The sequence below is a fragment of the Pseudorasbora parva genome, chromosome 4, assembly GCF_024679245.1.
Source record: "Pseudorasbora parva isolate DD20220531a chromosome 4, ASM2467924v1, whole genome shotgun sequence".
NCBI lineage: Eukaryota > Metazoa > Chordata > Actinopteri > Cypriniformes > Gobionidae > Pseudorasbora > Pseudorasbora parva.
Window position 1 is genome coordinate 55086451 of NC_090175.1, and position 27813 is coordinate 55114263.

The window sequence follows — 27813 nt, forward strand, 5'->3', positions numbered from 1 at the left end:
AACTGCTTAACAACACTCACAGTACCTCAGCAACTGCTTAACAACACTCACAGTACCTCAGCAACTGCTTAACAACACTCACAGTACCTCAGCAACTGCCAAGCAACACTCACAGTACCTCAGCAACTGCCTAGCAACACTCACAGTACCTCAGCAACTGCCTAGCAACACTCACAGTACCTTAGCAACTGCTTAACAACACTCACAGTACCTCAGCAACTGCTTAACAACACTCACAGTACCTCAGCAACTGCTTAACAACACTCACAGTACCTCAGCAACTGCCTAGCAACACTCACAGTACCTCAGCAACTGCCTAGCAACACTCACAGTACCTCAGCAACTGCTTAACAACACTCACAGTACCTCAGCAACTGCCTAGCAACACTTACAGTACCTCAGCAACTGCCTAACAACACTCACAGTACCTCAGCAACTGCCTAACAACACTCACAGTACCTCAGCAACTGCCTAGCAACACTCACAGTACCTCAGCAACTGCCTAACAACACTCACAGTACCTCAGCAACTGCCTAACAACACTCACAGTACCTCAGCAACTGCCTAACAACACTCACAGTACCTCAGCAACTGCCTAGCAACACTCACAGTACCTTAGCAACTGCTTAACAACACTCACAGTACCTCAGCAACTGCCTAGCAACACTCACAGTACCTCAGCAACTGCTTAACAACACTCACAGTACCTCAGCAACTGCTTAACAACACTCACAGTACCTCAGCAACTGCTTAACAACACTCACAGTACCTCAGCAACTGCCTAGCAACACTCACAGTACCTCAGCAACTGCCTAACAACACTCACAGTACCTCAGCAACTGCCTAGCAACACTCACAGTACCTTAGCAACTGCTTAACAACACTCACAGTACCTCAGCAACTGCTTAACAACACTCACAGTACCTCAGCAACTGCTTAACAACACTCACAGTACCTCAGCAACTGCCTAGCAACACTCACAGTACCTCAGCAACTGCCTAGCAACACTCACAGTACCTCAGCAACTGCTTAACAACACTCACAGTACCTCAGCAACTGCCTAGCAACACTCACAGTACCTCAGCAACTGCCTAACAACACTCACAGTACCTCAGCAACTGCTTAACAACACTCACAGTACCTCAGCAACTGCCTAACAACACTCACAGTACCTCAGCAACTGCTTAACAACACTCACAGTACCTCAGCAACTGCCTAACAACACTCACAGTACCTCAGCAACTGCCTAACAACACTCACAGTACCTCAGCAACTGCCTAGCAACACTCACAGTACCTCAGCAACTGCCTAGCAACCTCTAGTGCAGGGGTCGCCAACTGGCGGACTCCGGTCCGGATCCGGACCGCGAGATGCATCCATCCGGACCGCGAAGCCTTTTGACACACTGAAATAACTAAATGCCTAATGCGATTTAAAATAAATAAATAAATAATCACATTTATATCAGGCAGCTCAGTAGAACCGTTTTCCTATGTTGCCACGGTTGCGTTGACAGTTAAAGGGGTCGCACACCGGACTGAAGCTCATGGGCGCGTCTCAGGATCTCACACCGGACGCTCACATTACGCGCGAGCTCAGTTTTGAATCGACTCCTGACAGAAGAACTTCACGATGAGTGTATCTCTTGTAGCACAGGTTGAAATCGGTATGTACATGGAGGATTTGAGGGAAATATAATATAAATGTAATACATCGTGCAGCTCTTCTGTCAGAAGTCGATTCAAAACTGAGCTTGTGCGTATGTGAGCGTCCAGTGTGAGATCCTGAGACGCACCCATGAGCTTCAGTCCGGTGTGCGGCTACGTTACTATGCTCACTATATGTTTAGGCGCGCAGTGAAGAGACTGAAGAAAGCGGCGCGCAAAACAGAGGCTGAATCAGAAATTGGCCCCTTAACCCTCATCCACTATTCCCTACGTTAGTCCACTATTACAGTTCACTTGAAGGAGTGAATGAAAACGAGTGCGTGAAGTCGGACAGCTGTTGTGTGTACATCGGCTGTACACTCGTTATTGCGGTGCAACATGTGAGTACACTCAAACATGTCCACTGTGGTTTCGGACGCCACTACAAATGGCTGTCCCCTCAAATAATGCCCTATTTAGGGTATAGGGGCGATTTCTGATTCAGCCATACACATTTTAAAGACCCCTTTATCCTCAGCAGTCTGAGGTAAGGGCGCAGAAAATAAATGAGCCAATTTCTCACATGCACTGAAGTTCAGACAATGTAGCTATATTCACTTTTTTATTATTATTATTATTTATTTTTTTTTGGAACAAGGAATGTTTATGCTTCCATTCCATCTTTAAGTTCAACTCAGCTCAGCCTTTTGAGAGGTTATTTACGTTTTTCTGGATTTAACGGAACAGTTGAAATAAAGAGATAAAATATTTTGTGGACTTTTTCATTTTTCCAACACTGGTGGCACCTTATTTTTGCCTGTTTGTGTTTCTGGATGATATTGCAAATGATTTTTTACCAGTGCAATTTGAAGCACAGAGAGAGCAGTGCTGAAGATAGTCTTTACCTAACTAAATGTAGGCTATACATGTGAATGAACATAACATTATGTTATGAGATTTCTGTTTTGTTTTTTAACCAGGAGGGTTTGTGTTCATTGATTGTTACTGTTTATCTCAGTTCAGCAGAAAAAGCACTTTAGTTGCTAGTAATGTTGAAATTAATGTATTTTCAGTGCAGATTTAGAGATGAAGGCATTTTTTCATTCATCATATTTTTGTCAGACATGGCTACTGGTTGAATTAGATATTTTGTACCAATGCAAACAGAATTACCCTTAAAATTAAATACATTTTTTGAAGGATTACCTATGTTTGCTTTAAAAAAATGAAAAGACATACTTTATCTATATGAGAACATATTATACACATTGTTATATTTTCATAACAACACATTGTTATATTTTCAATAAAGACATTTTAATCTACACTAATTTCTTTAGTCTGGCAAAAAGACATCGATTCATGTTTTTAGGTATATAACTGTCCGGACCTCGGCCGGTGAGAAGGTTTTTTTTCTGGACCCCAAGCTATTTTAGTTGAAGACCCCTGCTCTAGTGCATAGGGGAGGAAAATCACAAACACAGCACACCAAAATAACTGCCTAGCAACGTCTGGTCTAGTGCATAGGGGGAAAAAAAAAATCACAAACACAAAACACCATAAAAACTGCCTAACAAGAGCACTTTTTTCAGAAAATATTTTTTTGTCTGCACATGAAATTGGGGTAAGAGAAAGTATTTTAAAACTAATGCAAAATGTAAATAACAGCACAAGTCACAGCAGGAATATCCCAGATTATCCATTAGACTTTGAGTGAGGATTTGGTGTCGACACAGAGGAAGACCACAAACAGCCTGAAAACACACAGATCACATGAACTCGAGTATTTACAGTCTTACCACAGTGATGACCTCCAGATCCTTCAGGTACGTTCTCTCTGTGGTCAGGAGCTCTTTGGCAATGAAGTACGCTTTATCAGTCGGGAACCTCTGAGAGCAGGAGAGAGGGACACAAAGAGAAATTCAATTTAAAATCTTATCAAATTACATTAAATCTATTAATGCTGTTAATAGTACTCATTATTTGCACTTTTTCTGTAATTAATCATGATTAATCGCACCTAACATCACATGTTTTATATATTTTTATGTTGGAATACTTTCACATTGAATCTCCAAAATAAATGATTACCAGGTAGATATACAGAAAATGAACACAAATTTGATCCTCACTTGTTTGTGTGAAAGAACAGGCACGCACACACCTCTCAAAGTAAAACTCTCACTGTTCGCTGAGCCACTACATAATCTGCCCTAAATAGACTGGAATTTAGGTTGAGTTTATCTAGGTCTCCTATTCTGAGACGTCCACAGAGACTCTGGACTAAAACGCAGTGGCACATCTGATGAGAAAACAGCCTTTCACTTCTCATCATAACCTTGATTTGTCTAGAGCACCTTCAATTCAAGCACAGTGAAATGTGAAGAGGAAATTAACCGAGGGTCCTAGAAATCGACTGCTGTGTTCATGAGCTTGAAGGTTGAATTGGCTGACAAAAGCAATTACAGGGTCCAAATGTAACTTTTTGCCATAGAAGAAAGAAACTAACTGGCCTTAAGTTTATATTAGCAAGAAAGCTCATGACAACCAGTGCCAATATATTGGCGAGGCACATTTATCAGCCAATATTAGATTTTTGAGTACATTTTGAGTGAAAACAGAGTATAAAAAAAGTGATATGTGATAAACATGTGATAATTTTTGCATGTGCATGTGAACGTTGTATTTATTTAATGCCATATCAGCAGCAACGCTTGAGTTGTACAAAGTAACACAATCATACTTCAATAAATAAAGAAAATTAAATAGATTAATTGAACAATATCTTTCTTTTTTTTTTGCTTGATTCTGAATACAGCCACACGCCCAATTATTAAAGGGTGTGCATACTTATGCAGTTATTTATTCCACTTTTCCCATTTTCTTTTTTTTTCTGAAATGTGTCATTTTGGTTTTCAGAGGCAGTGTATAGATTGTAATTTTTATTTTATTGGACGTGTCGTGCAAAAGTCTTTGCCATGATTTGTCTTTCTTTCACATCACAAAACCCAGCTGTTTTTACAGGGGTATGTAGACTTTCAATGATAGCATATTATATAGCAGCGGTGTCCAAACTTGGAGTTTAGCTCCAACCTGCCTTGAAAAGTTTCCAGTAAGAAATCCTAAATCATGTACTACATAGTAGGTGAAAAACAGTATGTGACAAAAGAAGTGTTTCTGAATTCACAATACTTATAAAATAGAAGGCAAAAGGCCCCAGATGGCCTACTACTTCCAGTGAAATTCTGAAGTGTGAATGTAAGAATGGAAAAAACGAGCAAATGCCTGAATGTCTAACTGAGGAACGAGGACTCTCTGAGAAAACAAAGGAAATTAACATCTGAACTGTCTCTCACACCACTGGAGACGCAAGTCTCACCTCAGTATCAGCTAATCTACATCTTTCCCTGTTGACCCCCTCTCCCCCAACTCCTGCTCTCTCTCATCCTGAAGATACACCCAAAGTCTGTTTGATTCAAAGTCAATCCTCACAATACAGTATTATAAGTGTTGGATATTGTTTGAAACATCTCATCCCCACAGAAGTAAACCAAAAGATAATCAATGTTTTAAGAGTTAGAGATAGTTTGCTTAATGTGTGATGGGTGTGGTGTGTCTTTGGCCAAATGTTTTCTACCTCCTGCCGTTAATACAGCTCTACAGGACTTGATTAATGCAAATTCCCATTGTGAACTCATGTTTCCAATTGAAAGAGTATTGCATCTTGGTCTAGGTATTTAAGGAAATGTTTCATAGAGATCGGGGCTTGAATCTTTATATGGGTCAGCCTGTAATGTTGCGTGTTTCCAGACACTCAGCGTTATGTAATTTTCAGAAGTCAGGTATACATATTTTATTTTGTACTTCAGATGTTGTTATGTATGGATTATCTTTGAAATGATTATGTAATTGATCGTTATACATTTACCTGACTTAATAAATTGTTACATTTTGATTTATTCTGACTTACTCTGAATTATTAACTATATATATATTAGTGCTGTCATATCGATTAATCACATCCAAAATAAAAGTATATGTACACACCAGTCAGGCAATTTAGCCATGAGATTGTGCGTAATATTGAGCATATTTTGACTCATTCCCACAGACTTTGTTCTCACACTGTAAGTGTGTGAATATAAAGCCGCCTCTCAGCACTAAATTGAGCTCAGTCAAATACACTTATAATGTCAAAATGCTGGTATTGGCGAGTATTCATGTAAACACAGTCAGTTCTGTTTTAAGTGAAAGTAAACAGTTCAGAAAGAAAACACATGTTTAACAGTGTAATGGGTCTTAAAGAGACAGCTCCCTAATGTACCTGCAAAATTATGAGATACAATTAAAAATATCTATATGAAAATTTTGGCCAGTGAAAATGGTGAGTGGCTAGTAACTTTGGAAAACCACTAGCCACCGTGTATGGTCAGCAAAATAGCTAATGTCAAGTCCTGTATATCACTTTATTGCTGAAAACCCATCACCAACTATCATTAGCGAGGATGGTGCTCATCATCTCAAACACTATACCCTCCCTCCCTTCCTCCCGCCCCAAAAGACAAACCTTCCTCCGAACCTCGTCCTCGTCGTCTGTGCGGACGAAGCCGGCGTCGGTCAGTAAAGGGGTGGTGAGAGGAGAAGGCTGCCGTCCATCTGGACTCTGGCCGAGGCTGAGACTCTGTTTCTGGCCGTTTACCATCACCCTGCTTGCAGACGGAGACTCGCTGTGCTGAGGGCTCCTGGAAACTGGACCTACAGGAGAACAGGCAGGTCATACCAAAGCCTTGAAGCAATACAGACTTGGTAATCAAATAGCAATGGATTAGTCTGACTTACTGCACTTAGTAAATGCAATCGAATACAAGGGTACAACATGTAAATGCAGTAAAACTACCCTGCTGAAAAAGCAGACAAGCAAGCATTTTTAGACAAACCGTTTTATCAAAAAAGACTACCATCTTTATTTAACTAGTAAACTGCATGGATGTGATGGTTCAACCAATTCATGATTGCAGTTTAAGCTGGTCTTTTCTGCAGGGTAGTTTTGACATTTTTATCCTTAACACTACTTGTAAAGACTCTGGATTTATCAAGATCACTGCCAAGGGGTGAAGCTGCACAGCACATTGTGTTTAAAAATGGACTACGGCTGACAGCGCCACATCGGGGATCCAGACATGAGTTAGTCACACCATCCCAGTCTGGGATTTCCGCCTGAGGACACTGCCGAGATACATAACACACTCCCTGGGTGATGGGGAGGGGAACATGTTTTATCTTCAGACCACTACATTCACTACACAAGTACATTCACATACTTGCCCAACAACGTTTCGTGTCCCCATGCCTTGGCACGAATGGGATGTGACATGCGAAACCGGGACATTTCAAATGCACCGAGTGTCCACACTGCGCAGCCATTATTGAGGAAGATGGAAGAGCCGCGAATCTGGTGACAAAGGCCTCGTGGTGCACGCACACATGCAAAACAAACAACTAGAATGACTACGGCTACTCTACCACAAGACAAGACACACAAGGGGGGCGCTAACATCTAAGGGGGACCGTCAGGCATCGGAGTAAACATCTGGAGTCCCGCTTCACAAATACCAAGTTTTATTGCTGCTAAAACACATTCATTTACAATGTTAAAGTGTTCCAGAAATTAATAAGACAAGGGAAGAGTACTCAAAAGGGTTTGGAGTAGTAAAAAAACCAACAGACATCAATCATACAGAACCAGAGAAAATCTTGTCCATTTACAAGTGCTACAGGATTGCAACAGGGTGGAATAGTTAAAAGGCTAACAGGTGTGACATTTCCATTGCTTAGCTGGTTATAGATTCTATTACAGTCTAGACGGTTTGTAAACACACTTACGGTTAATTGATTTGCATATGTGCCACAGTGATAGCACTGTTAATTATGAGTGTTGTAAGTACAGTTACAATATCACACAAATATATCTGGAACTTTTTGTGTACCTCAGTAACGTACAAAAAGGAGGAATCACAGGTTGAAAAAGAGTGAATCATTCAATACTGCTAGGATACTCTGGTAAAACCTAAAAGAAAGTTAAATCACAATTTAGTGTACCTTACAAAAAGCTAGGAATGCTACTTTGGTCGCTGACAATGATAAATTACAGATCATTGGGAACGCTGGGAGAGTGAAGATTATATACATTCAACAGTGGCGTAAACTAACGCTTTCCAACAAATATCGTCCATGCTTTCTTTTCATGTAAAGGGCCCAAAAAATGCAGTGGTCCTGCAAATGGCTTCACAAACACTTCCGAAAACTTTTCACTGACATGCAAAAGTAAAGAATACTTCTCATAAGAGCAGGAAATGATGGCATTTGGATTAGATTAAATTGTGAAACTTATACTGTGCAAGCGTGTGAGTGCAAATGCTTTCCCTAATGCATCAGAACGCAAAAAAACGACAGTGGAAAAGAGTAAAAACGTCTGGATAAAAGGTCAGATTGAACTTAAGTTAAAGAACATTTTGGACAGCTCTTGGAAACCTTCCTAATCTTTTCAGACTTCACATGCTGAGCCTCAAAACTAGTTTCTTACTCCGAGTCTGTCCAAATCTCACCTACATCCATCTCCACTTCAAAAGACCACTGCATTTTAAATGGGCCCATGTCAATGTCAAAGTCTTTTACACCAGGACAGGGCAGCAAAACGCTGGAGACAAGGAGAGGTTGACATGCTTCCAGAAGAGAGGGAAAAAAGACAAGGTGAGGCATTCCAGAGATACATGCTGCTAGAACAGTGCTGACATTGGGCAGGAGGCGTCTTAAAAGCAATGCAAACTGAGCACAGGTTAATATACTCAGAAACCGAGTGAACATCAAGCATTGCAAACGCACCGCAGACAGATGACATTGATGAGGCGTGCCAGAGATACAGCAGTTTACTTAGGAAAAAAGAAATTAAGCAGCGAAGCAAAACAAATTATATGAGATCTTTACTATGCTGTATTTTTTTTAAAGGAGTGATGCATGCTGGGAAATGGGTAAGCAAACACGACAATGCCACCAGATCGGCACCCCAAGTACAAACACCAAAGATACAGGAAACGTCTTCCAGTTCCCCCCCAAAAAACCAAAGAAACAATAACAAAAATAACTTCAACTACACGATCTCTTAATTTATCTAATATAACACACACCACCCAAGCAGCATTATCTATTTATATGACAATAAAAGCTTAGTTCAAGTTTATTCACAAGTCATCCATTGGAAAATTAAAGATGCAATTGTAAACCAGCTAGCCTAGCTGTGACAGTCAAAGCCACACAATAGTGATATTACTTATTGCTATAGCATAACAACATTAGCTGATATTATCTTCTGTAAGCTAAAGCTAACAGAGAAGTATTTACAGATTAAGTAAAGGTATGGCATCTTTCAATATTTTTGTAATTCTTTCATTCTACAAGACTGATAAAGAAGAAATATTTCACAATATTAAACATTTGGCAATACTCAATGACTAATCAACCGGTTAGCAGTAATATGGGTAACTTTTTTAGCTGTTTTATTTAGGGTTGCAAAGGGGCTGCAAAATTTCCAGTAAATTTCCTGAAACTTTCCGAAAGTTCTAAAAATGTCTCCAAAAATCTTGGAAAGTTTCCAAAAATACCAAACTTTTCTGGAAACTTTGCAACCCTAGCTCTAATCAGCTTTCGTTCTCTACAACAGACATGGCACTTTGCAATCAATCTGAAGTTAATCTTCAAAGAGTAAGAGTTATGAATTGTGCATAATTGAAATATTAAAGTATTTCCTTTAGGCAGAACACAGTCTTCTTCCTAAATCCTCCAAATATTGCCATCATTACTTCTCTTGTTCATCTTAAAAATGTCAAACAGTGCCACTAAATATAATGACCAAACACTGCCCCATATCTGCCAAACACATAGCAGTGCCCTAATTGGTTAATGCTATTTCAGGCCTTACTAGCGGCACAGAAACCACACAACACACCTTTAGGTATCTTGACTGGGCCTCCAATTAGCAAAAGGTACAGTGTATAGTAAACCAACAACCAGGCACACTTCATCTTCTCTAGCAGTTAAAGCACTGCGCCCGATCCTCATCATTGACGGGATAACTGTAGCCATCTTCTCTCCCTTGGCACTCGTCCTCTAACTGGAGACTGCCAAAGGAGAACTTGTTTCGGGGCATAGGGGAGGAATTGGCTGCCCCAGGGTTTCCATATACTAGGGGCTGATTGTAAGAGTTGCTGCCAGCATCTGACTCTGTATCACTGGACTCCGTCCCACTACTAGTGGAACCATCGATCATATGAACTGGGCTACTGTGGTCATTAGCACTCAGCCGGCTTCCAAAGGATCGCTGGACATTGGTGGACCGAGCTTGGCTAGGTGCTCCAAACCCATTAGCAGCAACACGCCGCTCTAGGGCGGCCATGCGTTCAGCCCTCGAGACACCAGATCGCGGGTCATTGGCGGGGGTTGAACTCAAATGGCTCAGAATCATGGGGTCCGTGTCGGATCGGTTGCGCATGCCATTTTGGAGTTTCTGCAAGTGTGGGGATCGATTGACAATCGGGGAGTAGCTCCCATAATGTTGAGCCTCGCTCCCGGATCGGCCATTGGTGAGGTAATGGCTACCGTCATCCCAACGGCGACGACTACTATACCCAATCTGCTCTGAAGGGTTCAGGGAATTGGTTTTCTGAAAACTGCTCATCACAGGGCTACAGTTTGCACTCCGGGAACCAACTATGCGACCGGAAGGTGACACCAGACCACGTCTATCCATACCTTGAAACAATTCATCCACCAAGGTACTGCTCAGGGGTAGAGCGCGTGGTGATCCGTTACCACAAAACGACCCATTAGACAACTGACTACCGCCGAAGGTGTCTGAACTCCGCCCCAATCGATGGGTGATCAAAGGAGACTCCCTAAATCTAGACTTGCTTGCCCCTTGTCCATTGTGCTGACCGTTTCCATAACCATTACTCTTGCTCGTTCTACGGCCGGTTGGCTCAACCTCATCATTGTCATGTGTGTGGGAGTAAGACCTGGTGACTCGGCCTTTGACCACATCATATTCGCTATCTATATCACTGCTGTCGATGTAAGGTATCGAGGAGCTGCTACCCTTGGCAGCATGCGATGCTAGACCTGTGCTCAGATGCTCGGCCTGCTGCTTGGATGGGGACGGCTTTAATCGAGCATCTGCCTCATCATGGGTCCCGTTTCGGCATCCGTTGGTCTGTGAGGTTAGGCTTCCGGTGTAACGCTGGAGAGACGGGTTTTCAACAGTCACTTGGGTGCGCCCAAGAGGTGAGTCCGCCTGGTGTCCTGAAGCACTGGCATTGCTCTGCAACATGGACAATGCAAAGATTTGAGAAGGAAGAGGATGAGAGCCATAAATTGACAAGTCGACAAGAAATTCAAGCCATTTAACTATAACAGAATGGAAGTGGAAGTCACCAACGGTAAGGCAAGTCATTACAATTTGGTGGAAAATGTAAGACATTTACTTTAGAAAAACATGCAAAGATAAATCGTTCAGGATAATACCAGTAATTGGGGGTCGATTCTGATGCTGTCTTCAAGGTTATTTTAATGAATGTAAAATTACACTCACCTCTCCTTGACCCTCAGCACTCATCCTGGCAGGGAATGCAGAAAGATCACTGTTGGACTGAATTTTACTGCGTTTCCTGAGGATAGAAGATTGGAAACAATTAGCAAGGAGTTTTTCCAAAGGGATCTCCTCACTAGGTTCAAAATGTCTCCCTATGTCCACTCAGCTACTTCATGGATTACTGTATGATAATGTAAAGGCCTTGACAACTGAGCACTGATCAAAATGATACTGCTAGACAACAAAAACTATATTTTTACATCTAGTGCTTAACCCTCACCCTTTGTAACAAATCCTTCCCTCATGGGTTAAATGACCCGAAGCACTAAAATTATAATTTTGGAGGGTTTCAGAAAGCTTATTTAACTTAATTTAAGATTTTTTGTTGAAAATTACATTAAAAAGACTAAGTTTTGTCAATAAAAAATTAATTTATAATAATTTAAGCACATTCTTTCAAATTAAATTCAAAATAACTCACCATTTCATGCATAAACCTGTAAATGTAGCTCAACATATCTTACATTGGGTGTCTCTGCTGACCTCTTGACCTCTTGTGGAAGTTAAGTTTTTGACAGTTTTTTAGGTTATACTGAAGTTTCAGATATTTTAATAATCCAATAATGTTTTCGGTGGACAGCAGAGGGAAAAAACTAAAACAAAAGTAAAATCTTTACGAATATTTATTGGAAAAAGCTGATTTTGTAAATGTATGAACTCTAACCACTTCATATCGGTGTGCAGTTTGCATTGTAACTGATTGATTTTCATTTGAAAAAACTGGGAAAAAATAGGAACTCTCGTTAATTTTAATGGGATTTCCTAGATGTGCGCGCGCGTGTGTGTGTGTGTGTGTGTGTGTGTGTATTCCAAGTTCAAATGCAACAAAACTCTGATGAACACTAGATTTCCAGTTCTAGGATGCTTTGGGTGATTTTTAGGGCATGTGTAGGTGGTTACTAGAGCACTTCTAGATGGTTTTAAGGGCATTTGCTAGGTCCTTCTTGGTGGCTTAATGGTTACTAAATCAAAAGAAGAACTCAAGTCTCCATGGCATTTTCTTTTTGTGTTTTAGCCTGTCTGATAGTCTACCTGGTGAAAATGCTAAATGAAGACATATTTATGTGGCTTGAATGGAATATGTAGACTAGGTAAACCCAGCCTGATCTGCTGGTGATTTGATTTTGCCCGGCAACTGAGTCTGGAAACACGTGCATTCATTTCTACAGCTTCTGTTACACTTTTGCAGGAACCAATCACAGACTGGTTTATTCACCTGGCGCGCTATTGGCGGGTTTAACACGATGGAAGATAGAGAAGTGATGGGTCTTGCCTGTTGATCACGCCTCTTGTGGTCTGATTGGTTGAAGGACTATCCAATTGCGTACGGAGTCATTTGAATTATGCTCGTTGATCACGCTTCTTGTGCAGTAGAAAAAAGCAGACTCTCCAGAACAATGTTCAATCCTAAATTGAGCTTGGTCTGGTGATAGCCAGACAATGGAATATGAATAAATCATCTTGGAAAAAAAAGTGTGCCGCGCAAATGATGCGTGTTGTATATGAATGCATAATTTGGTTTCTCTCAATAAAGGTTCTTGTGAAATAGTTAACTGCACTCATACTCTGTCTTTCTCATTGGTGTGTTGACTGTTTTGGAAGGAAATGAAATGCAGCAGAAAGGTAGTGACATTTAGAGAAAGGTCAAAAGAAAAATCTCACCTTTCAAATGGAACCTTTTTGAATTCTGAGTCCTTCACATAATCAATCACCTGCCTTTGTGTGCGGCCACTGATGACAGATGACAGACAGGTTCAACAACAAAGAAAGAAAGCAGCAGAAAACATGCATGCCAAAACATGAACCACATGGCAAAAACTGAGACCTTCCTGCAGAATATTTGCATGTAGTTAAAGAGGTCAAATATGTCTCTGAAATGTACCTTAACAGTAAAGTACATTTTTGAAGATGTGCTGAACTGCACAATTTCTCACCTGAATCTGAAGGAGGAACCCCTGGTGAACAAAACCGGTTTGGGCTTGGGTTTGGGTTCTTCGAACAGGCGGAAAAAGGCATGGTACTCCACACAAATCTTCCAAAACACCTTGCAGCAATCCCTGCTTCCCATCATGAACTCCAGAGTATCCTGACAGCTACTCTGCTATAGAGAACAGAGACAGAACATTGTGTCTTATTTGAAATGCCTAAATCAGAGGGAAAATGATTCATGCAAGAACCAAACGTTATATGTGAATCCAGGACTCCAGGATATTGCTATAAAATAAATTAATCCAACAAAAAAAAGAGAAAGCACTTACATTTAAGTCAGGCCGTAGTTTTATGAGAAAGCGCTTCCTCTTGAAGCTCAGCTTGCGGACTTTAGACCAGTTGAAAGCATTTATTTTGGTGTGCGCCTTTACAATCATATAAAAAGATATAAAAGTGCATTCAGGAAGAATTTAAGAGAAAGCAAGAACACTTTAATAAAAGCAGAAATGAGTTACTGTCTTTGCTCCAGGATAAACCTTATCACTCGGCTCATATTGCTTTAAAAAGTATACTTTTTTATTTAGACAAAACTCTGTAAACTTACTTGAAAAACCAGCACACCAGAATGAGCCACGGCGAGGCTGAGCTTCGTACCCTCTCTGTCTTTTGCGGGATGAAGACGCACTCCGTACATCTCAAGTCTTCGTGCGATCTCCAAAAGCTGGTAGTCCGACTCAGCTGGTGTTTGGCCGCTGTGGAACGGTTCAATTGTACAAAATTAAGCCAAAACATGATTGTGAGAAGAATCTCTACACATTTGTTTGACAGATAAATAAGCTTGAGTACGATCTTAACATTCTGTATGTGATTTCTGAATCAGCGTCCAGGAACAGAACGTTTATAATTAAAACCTGCTCAGTGATAAATATCACACAGCATTCTGAACCTCCTAGTTTAAAGTGGGATGAACTTTAAATGTCACAGCGATCAACAAATTATACACAATTACCAACTCCCTGAACAGTCCGCTTAATCAGCAAAGACATAAACAGAGGGAATTTTGTTCCTTCATAAGTGCCAATAAACAACACACTGATCATTTAATGCTAAACTTTGCGTTCAGATGGACCATACTGCATTCAAATCCAAGCACGCTTTAAACTAATGGCTGGTTTGACTTCACTTTGAGTCCTGACTTCACACTCACACGTGTTTCCGATGGTATTCAATGATCTTGTCCATCAATGTGTCCTGCTCTGGAATGTACTTGTTGTTGAGTAGATGTTGTTTACTTTGAACCTCGTCAAAGTCTCCAATCTCAGCTGTAACCATAGAAACAGAGACACATTTAATATGCACCTTTTTTATATATGCTATAAATACATATTTATGTGTATGTATGTATGTATGCCTGTTTGTTTGTTTGTTTGTTTGTATGTCTGTATGTATGTATGTATGTATGTATGTATGTATGTATGTATGTATGTATGTATGTATGTTTGTATGTATGTATGTATGTATGTATGTATGTATGTATGTATGTATGTATGTATGTATGTATGTATGCATGCATGCATGCATGCATGTATGTATGTATGTATGCATGCATGTATGTATGTATGTATGTATGTATGCATGCATGTATGTATGTATGTATGTATGTATGTATGTATGTATGTATGTATGTATGTATGTTTGTATGTATGTATGTATGTATGTATGTATGTATGTATGTATGTATGTATGTATGTATGTATGTATGTTTGTATGTATGTATGTATGTATGTATGTATGTATGTATGTATGTATGTATGTATGTATGTATGTATGTATGTATGTATGTATGTATGTATGCATGCATGTATGTATTAGGGTTGTAACGATACACCAAACCCACGATTCGGTTCGTATCACGATTTTTGACCCACGGTACGATACAAACCTCGATATGGGGGGGACAAAACAGTTTTATTCTGTACAGTATTCTGTAGCCTATTTTGCCGTCAATACCATATATCTGTATGGTCAATAGGCTACTGCCGACGTTTTCTTTGTGGTACCAATAGGCAATATATATTTAACATGAAGTATAGGGCCTCCTGTACATCAATACCAACAGAAGCGCCGCGTCAGACACGCTTCTGGTGTGCAAAGAAAGAGAAAACGCCACGCAGCCGCCCCGCGGATGACACGCAACAGAAACGCCACGCTCACACCACGTTGCCAGCCGGTTGGGGAAGCTTCTTGAAACACTTACGGCAAATTGTGTGGGTCTTGTCAACTACACGATTGCCATCCTTGTTCTCCACCGGGTAGCTGAAATGTTGCCATACTGCTGACTTAAAAGTTGGACCTGGACAGGAAGGATAATTCTGGGAGTTGGAAGGGGTGTGTCGCGATTCTGCCTTCTCACATCGCGATACAGGTTCGTGGACCTGCGTATTGCGATTTCGATTTCATATCGCATATCGTTACAGCCCTAGTATGTATGTATGCATGCATGTATGCATGTTTGTATGTATGTATGTATGTATGTCTGTATGCATGTTTGCATGTATGCATGTATGTATGAATGTATGTATGTATGTATGTATGCATGTTTGCATGTATGCATGTATGTATGTATGTATGTATGTATGTATGTATGTATGTATGTATGCCTGTTTGCATGTATGTATGCATGTATGCATGTATGTATGTATGTATGTATGTATGTATGTATGTATGTATGTATGTATGTATGTATGCCTGTTTGCATGTATGTATGTATGTATGTATGTATGTATGTATGTATGTATGTATGTATGTATGTATGTATGTATGTATGTATGTATGTATGTATGTATGTATGTATGTATGTATGCATGCCTGTATGCATGTATGTATGCATGCCTGTTTGCATGTATGTATGTATGTATGCGTGCGTGCGTGCGTGCGTCTGTCTGTATGTATGTATGTATGTATGCCTGTTTGCATGTATGTATGTATGTATGTATGTATGTATGTATGTATGTATGTATGTATGTCTGTATGCCTGTTTGCATGTATGTATGCATGTATGTATGTATGTATGTATGTATGTATGTATGTATGTATGTATGTATGTCTGTATGTCTGTATGTCTGTATGTATGTATGCCTGTTTGCATGTATGTATGTATGTATGTATGTATGTATGTATGTATGTATGTATGTATGTATGTATGTATGTATGTATGTCTGTATGTCTGTATGCCTGTTTGCATGTATGTATGTATGTATGTATGTATGTATGTATGTATGTATGTATGTCTGTCTGTCTGTCTGTCTGTCTGTCTGTCTGTCTGTCTGTCTGTCTGTCTGTCTGTCTGTCTGTCTGTCTGTCTGTCTGTCTGTTTGCATGTATGTCTGTCTGTCTGTCTGTCTGTCTGTCTGTCTGTCTGTCTGTCTGTCTGTATGTATGTATGTATGTATGTATGTATGTATGTATGTATGTATGTATGCCTGTATGCATGTTTGCATGTATGTATGCATGTATGTATCTATGTCTGTATGCATGTATGTATGTATGCGTGTGTATGCATACAGACACATTTACAGTACATACATACAATGTTAATGCCAGTCTATAAGTAACAGCGTGTTTTAGTAGTTACAAAGAGTAAAAAAAGTTAATTTAAAATTAAAGATTAATTCATTATTTGAATACATTAAATTAAATTATTTTAATATTATATTTCATATTAATATTTCATATGAATAGATTCACAGCTATTAAATGAGCTTTACTATTATTTATGTGGGTTTTTTTTGTACCACTGGTCAGTCTCTGGATTATGGTGCTATTCTAGTCCTTATTTATGCTCAACAGTGGTCTCCATAGCAACTAACCAGTCTGTGATTATGTGATGTGGAAGCAAAGCATGTTTGACATGATCTGAACATGGTTTTGTATGAGCGACAAGACAGACAATAATCTGATCCGTCCCCCGATGACAGCGGTATCATTTAAATAAACCATCAGGAATTCTGCCGGAGCATCAGCTGACAATGCAAAGTCTACGACAAGATTAATGCAATAAAACACACACTGCTTTGTGGTAAAAACACCCGATGTACTGTATTGAATGCATCTATTGTCCTAAACACAATTCTTGACCTATTTTCATCTCCCCGGAGCAGACGTATGAATGTTTTTGATTGCGTTTGACTGTGTGGATTGTGCCAAAATCATCAAACTGAATCAATGAGTGCAAGACGACCATATTGACCAAACAATAAAACATCCATTACAGCAATATAATTACTATAATAGCATGCAATGTATTACAAATTTATTCAAAATACAATTATTGACCTACTTTAGCTTTCTAATTTACTTTAGAGGCAAATGCACAAATTAAATAATGCATCGTGTTTGGTAAAGTATCAATCAAATTAAATATTTGTCAGAGTAAATATTTAAACCCCTAGTGCTGGTAAAAGGTGTGTTGTGTCTTACACTGCACTATATGAGCCACCAGCAGGGCGGCGCTGCTTTCATTACAGGTCAAACGTCCACAAGCCAGGTCATGCTTGATCTGCAAGGCGAAAAGATACCTGTGGACAGAGAGAAGGACAGCATTAGACCTAATTAGCAAAGAGACCGAATCAGAATGACGGACAGCAAATCAATGTGAAGGGTTCAGTGCCGTGACAGACGCGTATTGACTGAATTACAGGCAGTTTAATGCATGCAACAATTATGTAGTTTGACGTTAGCAAGGTAACAATGTGTTTTAGGTAAGAGCATACATTTTTTTAATTCAATTTTCCTTTTTAGATCAGTATTCTCTGGTACTTTCAGGAAACCGATCAGAGAAGTGCTTGTGTTTGAAGGTTAGCCTCACTTCAGTCCTGCTTTAATAGCATCTTCTCATGACGTTAAGTGCAGCCGTGAACTATAAAGAGACGTTGTAATTGAGTTTGGCAGCGTTTGTCTCTCAGTATGTCCATCTGTTATTGTGCGGCTGCCAAACACATTTACTGAAGCACAACACAATCCTTACAGTAACTCACGGCTCAACAATAAGGATATTTTCTGCTGGTCCAGTCGGGCCATACGCCACATTTATGTCCTTGACAATATATTACTTTTTAAAAAACTATTAACTGTTTTCATGTGTCAGAAGGGGAAAGAAATGTTTTAATTATTCTGTAATATTTAGTGCTTTAGAATCGATTAATCGCATATAACATAAAATTAGATATATATTAGGGATGCATGATAAATGGATCACCATATTGCTATCGGCCAATATATGTTAATTTGTAATGTTGTCGTAATCTGAAAATTTGGACGATATATTAAATCCGATAAATAAATCACTTTAGATGTGGACTGTACGGAGAGGAAAACTGAAAGTAATATTTTGTCATACTGTTACATTTTTACCATAATGCTGTTTACAGAGTAGACAAAGTACGAGACAATTTTCGTGATCAACGTATTATAATAACTGTTCTGTTAATAACCCTCTGTCAGTCCAAATGTCTGTGGGCGGGGACACAAAATGAAGTATAATCTATAGTTTTCACGGATGATGCATTTTGATTTTTTTCTAGCAAATAAACGTAAATGTATTGGCCCAGGTAATACAATGAACAAGCACATTTACATTGACTACCGCGAGTGTAACAACAGCGGGATGAAAATCACCAGTTACACTTTAACGAAAACATAATAATGTTTAATAATAATATAAGTGTGTTAATATATTTCCTTTAGCTATAATATAAATTAAGCTGAAATGATATACATTAGATACAAAAATTATCGGGATAATATGATATAATAAATATAATATAATGAACATACTATAATTAACATAATATAATATAATAAATATAATATACTATTATTAACATAATATAATAAACATGCTGTATTTTTTCTTTAGCTATAATCTAACTTAAACTGAAATAATATACATTTGATAAAAAAACAGGAATAGAATAGAATAGATAAAAAACGTATTAAAAAATATTGCTTTGACAACTAACGCAAATACTAAATATGAAATTCTAAAAATACAAAAAAGTATTTATAGATCTATTAAAAAAACTAATAAAAAATTACAACACATAAAAATAGTAATCATTAAAATAAACTAAAAATATACAAAAAAAAATTCAAAATTTGCTAATTTAAAAAAAAAGCTTTAAAAAAAAAAAAAAAAAAAGCTAATTCAAAAGATTAATAAATACTATAAAAGTATTCAAATACCATGTTTTTAAAAACACCTTACTCGACCTATGAAACACTTAAAAAAAAACAAAAAAAAACATAATATTCAGTTTTCAAGTCAACCACTAGTTTTTGGTCCCAGGTCTTCCACTGGTTTCCAAAATGTTCTAGTATGATATCAGCTATGTTTACATAATCCATCAAAAAGGTTTTTACAGCTTGAAGTGTTTTTCAAAGGCAAAATGTCCTTGGATGAAGGATTCAGGTTTGGCAGAAATATAATACGCAGCCATCTCAGGAAAATAAAAAACTCTTTCTCTGTTGCCAACAGCTACTGAGGGTCGGGTCAGAACAGCGTGTGGCTCCGAGGATCCGCGGAGACTCAAACACAGCTCTTATTCTGCCTTAGATTTTCTCTCACGGCACAAATTGTTCTCTTGACGGACGCCTGACTTTCTAAAGCCGACGGGGAAATGTGCCACAAGTCATTCTGTCTGTGAAGGCTGCAGGAACGTGTTGTAAAATTCATTACGCTTGTCAGGCGAGAGCGTGTCGACACAATCAGCCGCAGAATATTAACATGCAGTTCGGCCATAAACAAGTCATCAGTTACAGACGTCACAGGAAGTGTTTGATTTAACAGCCATTCACTGCTCTACATCAGATGCATTATATTATACACCGAGATATCCAGGCCACATTACAACCACACTGAGCAAACATCTCCGACATTCATGTACTCAATATTTATTAACTGATGTGCAAACTGAGAATGACGTGTAATATTAATCTTGTTTATATATAAGAGGATATGGACAACACACTATGAAGTGTCACGGTGTGAGATATTTGACCTTTGCTGAAAAAAAATAATAATTTAAAATGTTTTAAAAATATTCAATAATGCCTGGAGTTCATGCATAACTTAAACATTTGTTTTAATCCCGTGAAATAAATGAAGAGTACTGTAAAACTAACAGTACAGTACAGTAACAGAACAGTAAAACTATGTCATTTTTATATTTGTAAAATTGTATGTATATATACAGTGTATAATTTAAATAACACACACACACTTTTATATATATATATATATTTTTTTTTTTACATAATATTTAATTTTTACATAATATTTAATTTATACATACATTTATATTTTATATACACTATATATATATATTTACATAAAATATAAAATCATATTTTATATACAGTATACTGTATATATAAAATAAAAAATAACAATTTATAAGACATTTTATATTGTTTTACTTATATATATTTTTTTTTAATTTAAACTATAATCATTTATATCAATCATAATTATATGAAAATGTATATGTATACATATCCGCACGCACGCACACACACTCTTATAATATAAATATTAATTTACATTTTAAATGTATTATATATATTTTTTTTTCTTTAAAATAATATTAACATTATTTAAATGTATAGCCATGAATATGCAAGTATCAAAGTATAATAATTAAAGACATAACTCATTATAGGAGGTGTTAGTTATCTAAAGCACTTTAAATGAATAACACAAACGGTACCTGGTCAGCTCTTCCAGCAGCTGAGTGTGATCAGGAGGGAAGAACTTCACCACGAATCTCAGGATGGTGTTCTTGGGTCCTGCAGACAGAGAAACATGATGCAAGATGACGTGCTGTCAGATCTTGTCGACCGGTGGTCATATTCACTATTCATATCAGAGATACATACGTCTGATTTGCTTTAGAATCGGCTTCAGCAGATCCAACCACACCTGATGAACGAATCAAACAACAAAACATCTGAAACGAGGCCGTCTGTTAACACACACCGCTGCTGGGCATTTGAAACATCCCGCACGTCTGTGTGTTTAATATTTCATGTGCTTGCATACATTTTTACACAGCCATTTATGGTTAGTAAAAAAAAAAATGATGCAAACAATTAGTGTAAAAATAAAATAAATTAATAATAAAAAATAACAAAAGAATTTATAAATTATTATAATATAATAATGAATAATGATAACAAAAAGATCATAATAATAAAAAAAGAAAAACAAACAAACAAACAAATAAATAAATATTGGACTCAATTTAAAAAAACAAAAACAACCACAAAAAGAGTTTGCTCTCCAGTCAGAATCATGCTTATGATGCCTAAAAATACCGTCTAGAAAGGCAAGTTTAAAGCAGAGCCACTGTGTCTGATCATAACGTTAGCCAATAATTCACAGACATCAGAAATAAAAATGAGCGTTACTCACGGTCATTTTACGGTGATCCAGGAACTCCAACCCAAAGTAATCTCCCTCGATGAGGTTCAGATGAGCACACACCAGGTCAAACAGCGCCTTCCCTGGAGCACGTTGCTGTTAAAACAGAGAAGAGAACCACTTATGAAGCTTGTTAGACATCGACCACATACAACACCTGTGTAAATGGGCAAAAGGCATGAGGAATCGTGTGAAAGAAGATCTTTTTCACTCATAAAAAGCTTGCAAACGCATTTTCACTGCAACTTCAACCGTCTCAGTTTCTCTTTACACTGCGGCAGGGATGAAAGACTTCACTGACATGTTTAATTATTACAGTAAACCGTGTCTGCAAACACTAAAGACAACAGCAACAAGAGTCTGTCATTCAGGCAAGCATTGGCAAACAAACACTCCTAATTGGCCACTGGCGATCTCACAACCGTTTTAACAAGACGCTTGCTGCAGGTGACCCGTGACCTCACTGTTAAAACTAGGCCAGACGACACAAACACAGACATGTGCGGCACAGCTGGCGTTACAGTCCTGTCAGGCATGAAAACACACTGACCGGCAAAGAGAATAATAAAGAACCGTGCACAGCATTTCCATTGAAATTCCTGCTTTCATTTGCAACCTAAAGGATCCTAATGGGAATTCCCATATAGGCTTCACAGGCGGGAAACTAGGGAAGTGTTTAGAGTCATAATAAAGAAGTGATGCAATGAAAATATTCATGTTGGAAGGTCAAAATCATTGACCAGGATACTGACGTTGTTTTGATTATGTCAATGTTTCGTGCCAAAATTTTGGTAAACTATCTCCACCAGAGGGCACTCCTCCCGACTCCTGCATTTCCCATAACCCATTGCCTGGATGTATTATGTTTTGATTACTTAAAGGTGCACTATGTAGTATTTTTGCAGTAAAATATCCAAAAACCACTAGGCCGGTGTTATATATTTTGTTCAGTTGAGTACAGTTGAGTTAACCAAGGACCGGGAACGTGTCAGCATTGCGTTTGAGCGAGTCGCCTGTCAATTGCGTCATATCTGCACTACCCTCGGTTTCAGGTTTTACTTGGCAGGAGCGCTTTACTCTTAGCAGTGTGAACAAGTGAATGCACGGAGTAACGTCATAACATCGTTTTAAACACACTTAAATGTATCTAATATGATAAACAGAGCTGTATTACCTCAAAATCATAACCGGAAGAGCGGATCAGTGCAGGCGCCCGGCGAATGTGTCCCGTCCCGTCATAATAAAAGTCCCGCTGCTCGGGAGCCGTGTGTTTGTGTAACAATCGCTCCAGCGGCCGTGCTCAGCTCCACAACACTCGCTCCTCCTCTGCTTCATACTACAGTAACGTTAATAACCGCATCCATCAACCTGATTTCTGCCCGAGTCCTATTTTCCACCGGCTGTGAGGTGAAGACTACATGTCCCAAGATACTGCGCTCACTCTTGGCGTCATCAAACTATGCCTTTGTTTAGAATAGGCGCCCTCCAGTGGATGGAAAGTTGCATAGTGCACCTTTAAGCATGTCTCATTATCGTGTTAATACTGTCTGTTTAAGCGGTCTGTGTTTTCATTCATTCTTTGCAAAGTCTTGTATGTGTTACACTGTATGTGGTGTGTTTTGATTATGTCAGTGTTGTTATGCAACAATACGGATAAACTACAACATGTAAATATTTGTGATGATGCTTTCAAAACACTGTTTCATGAAGCTTCAAAACCTTTGGGGATCTTTAGTTTGGAATCAGTGGTTCGGGGAATGTCTCAAATTGCCAAAGTCTTGTGATTTCAGTAAATAAGGCTTTGTTTACTAAGATCATGTGAAATCAAATGATAAACGTCATAAGTGTTTCAAATGTTTCAAAATTTCCATGGATCACCGCTACGGGTGATAAACTCTGTGAACCCATGAAACATGCGGATTCACTTCACTAAACATCATTTATAGCACACCTTCCATGCAATAAATCACAATACGCTTTGTGCATGTTTATTTTTGATTTGAAACGATATCAATAAATAAGACTGTAATCAATGCTGCATAACTTACACCTCAGAACAGTCATTAAACGCCCATATGTTGTTAGTTTAGTTAGCTAGAAATATAACTCTAGAGAGAAGCACTTTGACAAACATTACACTTTATTACATATTCATTATATTTTTACTTAACCTGTTGTCTTCATTATGAAAAGCCTTTGAATACATCCATCATGAAAACAAGTTATTATAGCTATCATATCATGATTTAAATTTCAACACAGTTTGAGTGAAAAGTTGCCTTATGTGCAATTTAAATGTTTATATGCAACTACGTTTTTATTTGAGTAAATGTGCTTAATTAAACTTTCAGTTTTCGGCTAAATTAAATCAAAAATTTCAATTTCAGAGTTATTTAAAACTCAAAAGCTCATTCGTTTCTTTATTTCAAGGGACACATGAAGCACTTGAGATGTGCAGATCTGCTGTAGGTCTGATTCTTCTACAACGGCCACGATGCAGGAAGAGGTTAACCTCACCGAACCTGAGCGAGCACGCCGCTACCCTCCACACAGCTCTTTAAAACTTCTCTGGATTTCATCACCTGACGTCCAGCCAAGCAAAACCTCCAGCATCTGCCAGCTCACATCCAGAAACACACATTTTAAACATGGCACACCGAGGGCGAGCTGAGGTTCACGTTTGGGAATCAGGCGTTCATTTAATATATGGAGAATTTCCATTAGGGGAGATAAATGAGCCGATATATCTGCGTTCCTCGCTTCTTCAAGCAGAGCGGAGCTGTGTGCATGTTTACAGTCACGCCAGGCAAACCCCTCCCCGTGAATAATAGTCTCTCAGGACGACATGAAAGGGTGTTTAGATGGCATATTCAGTGCACGCTGTGCTGCAGTTTCCATGTGTGATAACAGATGATCACAGAGGTCAAAAATAGAGCAAATCAAGTCATAATGATCATGTTCATGATCAAATTTCCAGCAGGACATGAAGGCAGCATTAATAAATTATGTTGCCATAAACATTCAACATAAGGGAACTTTTTGACAGCTGAACTCAATCAGTTTCATGGCAATAACAATATATAAGGAAAAATAGCAGTTAAAAAAACCCCATAAAATTAAAAATAGATTTAAATGTGTTATTTCAGACGAAACATCTGAGAGGTTCACAGAGAACATTTTCATAAAATAAAACACTAAAAACATATTCATTTATTTTTATTAAAAGTAAATTGCTATACGTGGCACAACATTACACCCTGTTTAAAACATTTCTAACGTTCAGTACCATTTAAAAAAGAGAGGATGCATTACATTGACTTTTATATTGTTACAAAACTGTCTCTTCTTTTGATTTTATTCAAATAAAAAAATAAAAATAAACGGCAGTTTACAAAAGGCACTTAAAAAAAGCTATAAATGTGCACATTTCCAAAGTTGCAATATAAGCAAAATAAACATTGAGAGGGTTGCTGAGGATCTTTTCACAAAATAAACAAAAATATTATTAGTTTTTATGAAATAAAGGGAATTTAGGCATTACATCATTAATGTTTAGTATGAAAAAAAAGGATACTCTAAGGTTATTTTAAAGAAATTAATACTAAATTGTATTTAGCAAGGTTGCATAAAATTGATCAGGACTTTTACATTGGAAATATTTCATTTCTATTCATAAAATAAAAAGGTTAAACTATTTAAAGGCGATAATATAAGTGAGTAATATTAGTTACAGGTTTGGTTTAGGGTTAGTAAAATAAAGTGTTACCTAAAAAAGGCACATCAAATAAAAACAGATTTAAGTACAGAAGGTTGCCAAGTTGCAACACAAGTAAATATGCGCGACGAAACCTCTAAGAGGCTGGCTGAGGATAATTTCACAAGAGCATCTTGATTTGCTCTTCCTGTAGCAGCGGCGCGGCGTCGGCAAACCCACCGGGCACCAGCTGTTTCCACACGGTACGAGCAGAAGGGCCCTGGAGCCGGGGAAAAACCGGGAGATCTGCCAAACCGCACGCCCTCCGCCTGCTGCCGACACCAGCACGGACGACACCGGAGCGGACCAGGTCACACAGGGGTCGGTGGGAATCTGACCCCCAGCGTAAACAGCTGATGTCATGCGAGCCGAGAGATCTCCGGCCGGCATGAAGTGTTTGCTTTGAAACACAAGCTCAGATAAGGGCTTGGGCGGATAAACAGCTGGAACATCCAGTGACTTTCAACACAAACTCAGGAAGCACCCAGGAAATATGAAACGACTTTTGATTTTTAATATGTTTCTGGTCTTCTAAAAGGTTATGATATTAATCTTAAGAGGAAAAAAAAGGATCTTCAGAATATTTCTTTATTAAGTAATTCATTGCTGCATCTCTAAAATGACTTTTCCATTTAGTATTCAATATTTTTAGCACAAAAATAGTTCTTTCTTGAGCACCAAATCCTCATATCAGAATGATTTTGGAATTGTTTTGATCATAGGAAAAAAAAATAATTTAGCTATATATAAATTGTTATATTAACTTTAATTATATTAAATAATATTTCACAATATTACTGTTTTTTACTGTATTTATGATCTAATAAATGCATCATTGGAGAGCAAAGTATTTATTTTGACACAAAAAATCTGTTCTAAATTTGAACAGTAGTACATTATTACAGTATATTAGTGCCATTAAATTAGTGTTATTGAATTATTCATAAAAAAATTACTTGAGTGTTGACTATGTTGGCTATAAATACATAAATAAATCAACCAATATGCTATACATTAGGTATGCACAATATATCCGACACTATCGGCCCGAAAAGAAGACGTGGCCGATATAGATTAAAACTGATAAATAATGTATTATTTCCTTCAGCTGAGGCAATTCAGATGTGCTCTGTTAACTATTATTTATCGCTTGAAAAATTATTGGAATCACTTCAAAAAAGGAAAATATAGTTCAGTGCAACATGAGCAGCGCAAGTCTGTCATTTCGGCTATAATGAGAACATTTTAATTGTGTGCTTGGGACATGGCTTTTAATGGAGAGGCTTTTGTTTTTGTAATCAGACTCAAAAATTATATAAAAATTTGGATTTAGGTTTATCTGCCATTATACAGGTTTTCGGCTTTCAGATAAGAATTATCGGTATCGTACATTACTGAAGCAAAATAAGTTTTGAATCACACTTGATGCCGAATTTAAACTCCAGCATCTTTGAGCTTAAGGTTGAAAAGGCATTCGGTGATATACCGTAAAGAAATCGAATTAATGCTGACGCACTGTATTGTAGGTGATAAATCCTAATTTAGAGCCAGACAGCTGCACCTCATACCCTACCAGTCCGGATGCGTCCTAATTCCTCTCTATTGTAAATGTGGGAAATAGCAGCCAGCCATAAATAAACCCAGACATGCCTGCAACGTGAGACATTTGTCTGTGGTTAGCGAAAGAATGCTTTGAGACGGTAAAGTTCACAACAAGATACCTAAAGCAGAATGAAAACCTTGGTGCCGATCACTAACACTAAGGTCAGACTGCAGGTAAATGTGGTAGATCATGTGAATCTGGATCATGATATGTTCACACTGGAATCTGATATTGGCCACATTTAAAACAACGTGTGAACAGCTATACAAAAAAACAAAAACAAAAAAAAACAAAATTCAGATCTGAGCAATAAATCAGAATTGAGCACTAAGGCTCACATGGAGAAGGTAGCCTTAAAGAGGATCTATTATGCAAAATTCACTTTACATGGTGTTCAAACATAAATGTGTGTCGGCAGTGTGTTACACAACCAACTTATGAATGGCAAAAATCCACCCACTCCGCTTTATTAATCCCCATGAATCATAAGCAGTGTCTCAGAACAAGTACGCAGTGTGACGTCACATATGCTTAGGCCACGCCCACAACTGCTAACAGACTCCGCCCCTCAGTGAGCCGTACACAGTCCTCCATCACCTCACCAGAAAATTAACAGCAGCATTCACATTCACAGGTACTTTATATTACACTGATGTCACTTTAATACACAGATCTAATACACACGTGATTTCTTTACATTCA

The 27813-nt window shown here is 38.2% G+C and overlaps 1 protein-coding gene across 4 annotated transcripts in view; it reads right to left on the minus strand.

The window, feature by feature from the left end:
- farp1 (FERM, RhoGEF (ARHGEF) and pleckstrin domain protein 1 (chondrocyte-derived)) overlaps positions 1–27813 on the minus strand; it is a 95700-nt gene that overhangs the window by 23492 nt on the left and 44395 nt on the right. For 2 of the 4 annotated variants that reach the window (XM_067442232.1, XM_067442230.1), the window contains exons 3-15: positions 21746–21850; positions 21211–21253; positions 21042–21120; positions 17755–17852; positions 14483–14597; positions 13880–14027; positions 13605–13700; positions 13281–13447; positions 13009–13077; positions 11287–11362; positions 10818–11016; positions 6214–6401; positions 3446–3535 (exon numbers count right to left, since the gene is read on the minus strand). In XM_067442232.1, coding sequence (XP_067298333.1) covers positions 3446–3535; positions 6214–6401; positions 10818–11016; positions 11287–11362; positions 13009–13077; positions 13281–13447; positions 13605–13700; positions 13880–14027; positions 14483–14597; positions 17755–17852; positions 21042–21120; positions 21211–21253; positions 21746–21850 — 1473 coding nt within the window. Of the gene's footprint in view, positions 1–3445; positions 3536–6213; positions 6402–9745; positions 11017–11286; positions 11363–13008; positions 13078–13280; positions 13448–13604; positions 13701–13879; positions 14028–14482; positions 14598–17754; positions 17853–21041; positions 21121–21210; positions 21254–21745; positions 21851–27813 lie in introns of all 4 variants that reach the window. The other 2 variants (XM_067442233.1, XM_067442231.1) reach the window with 2 other exon arrangements.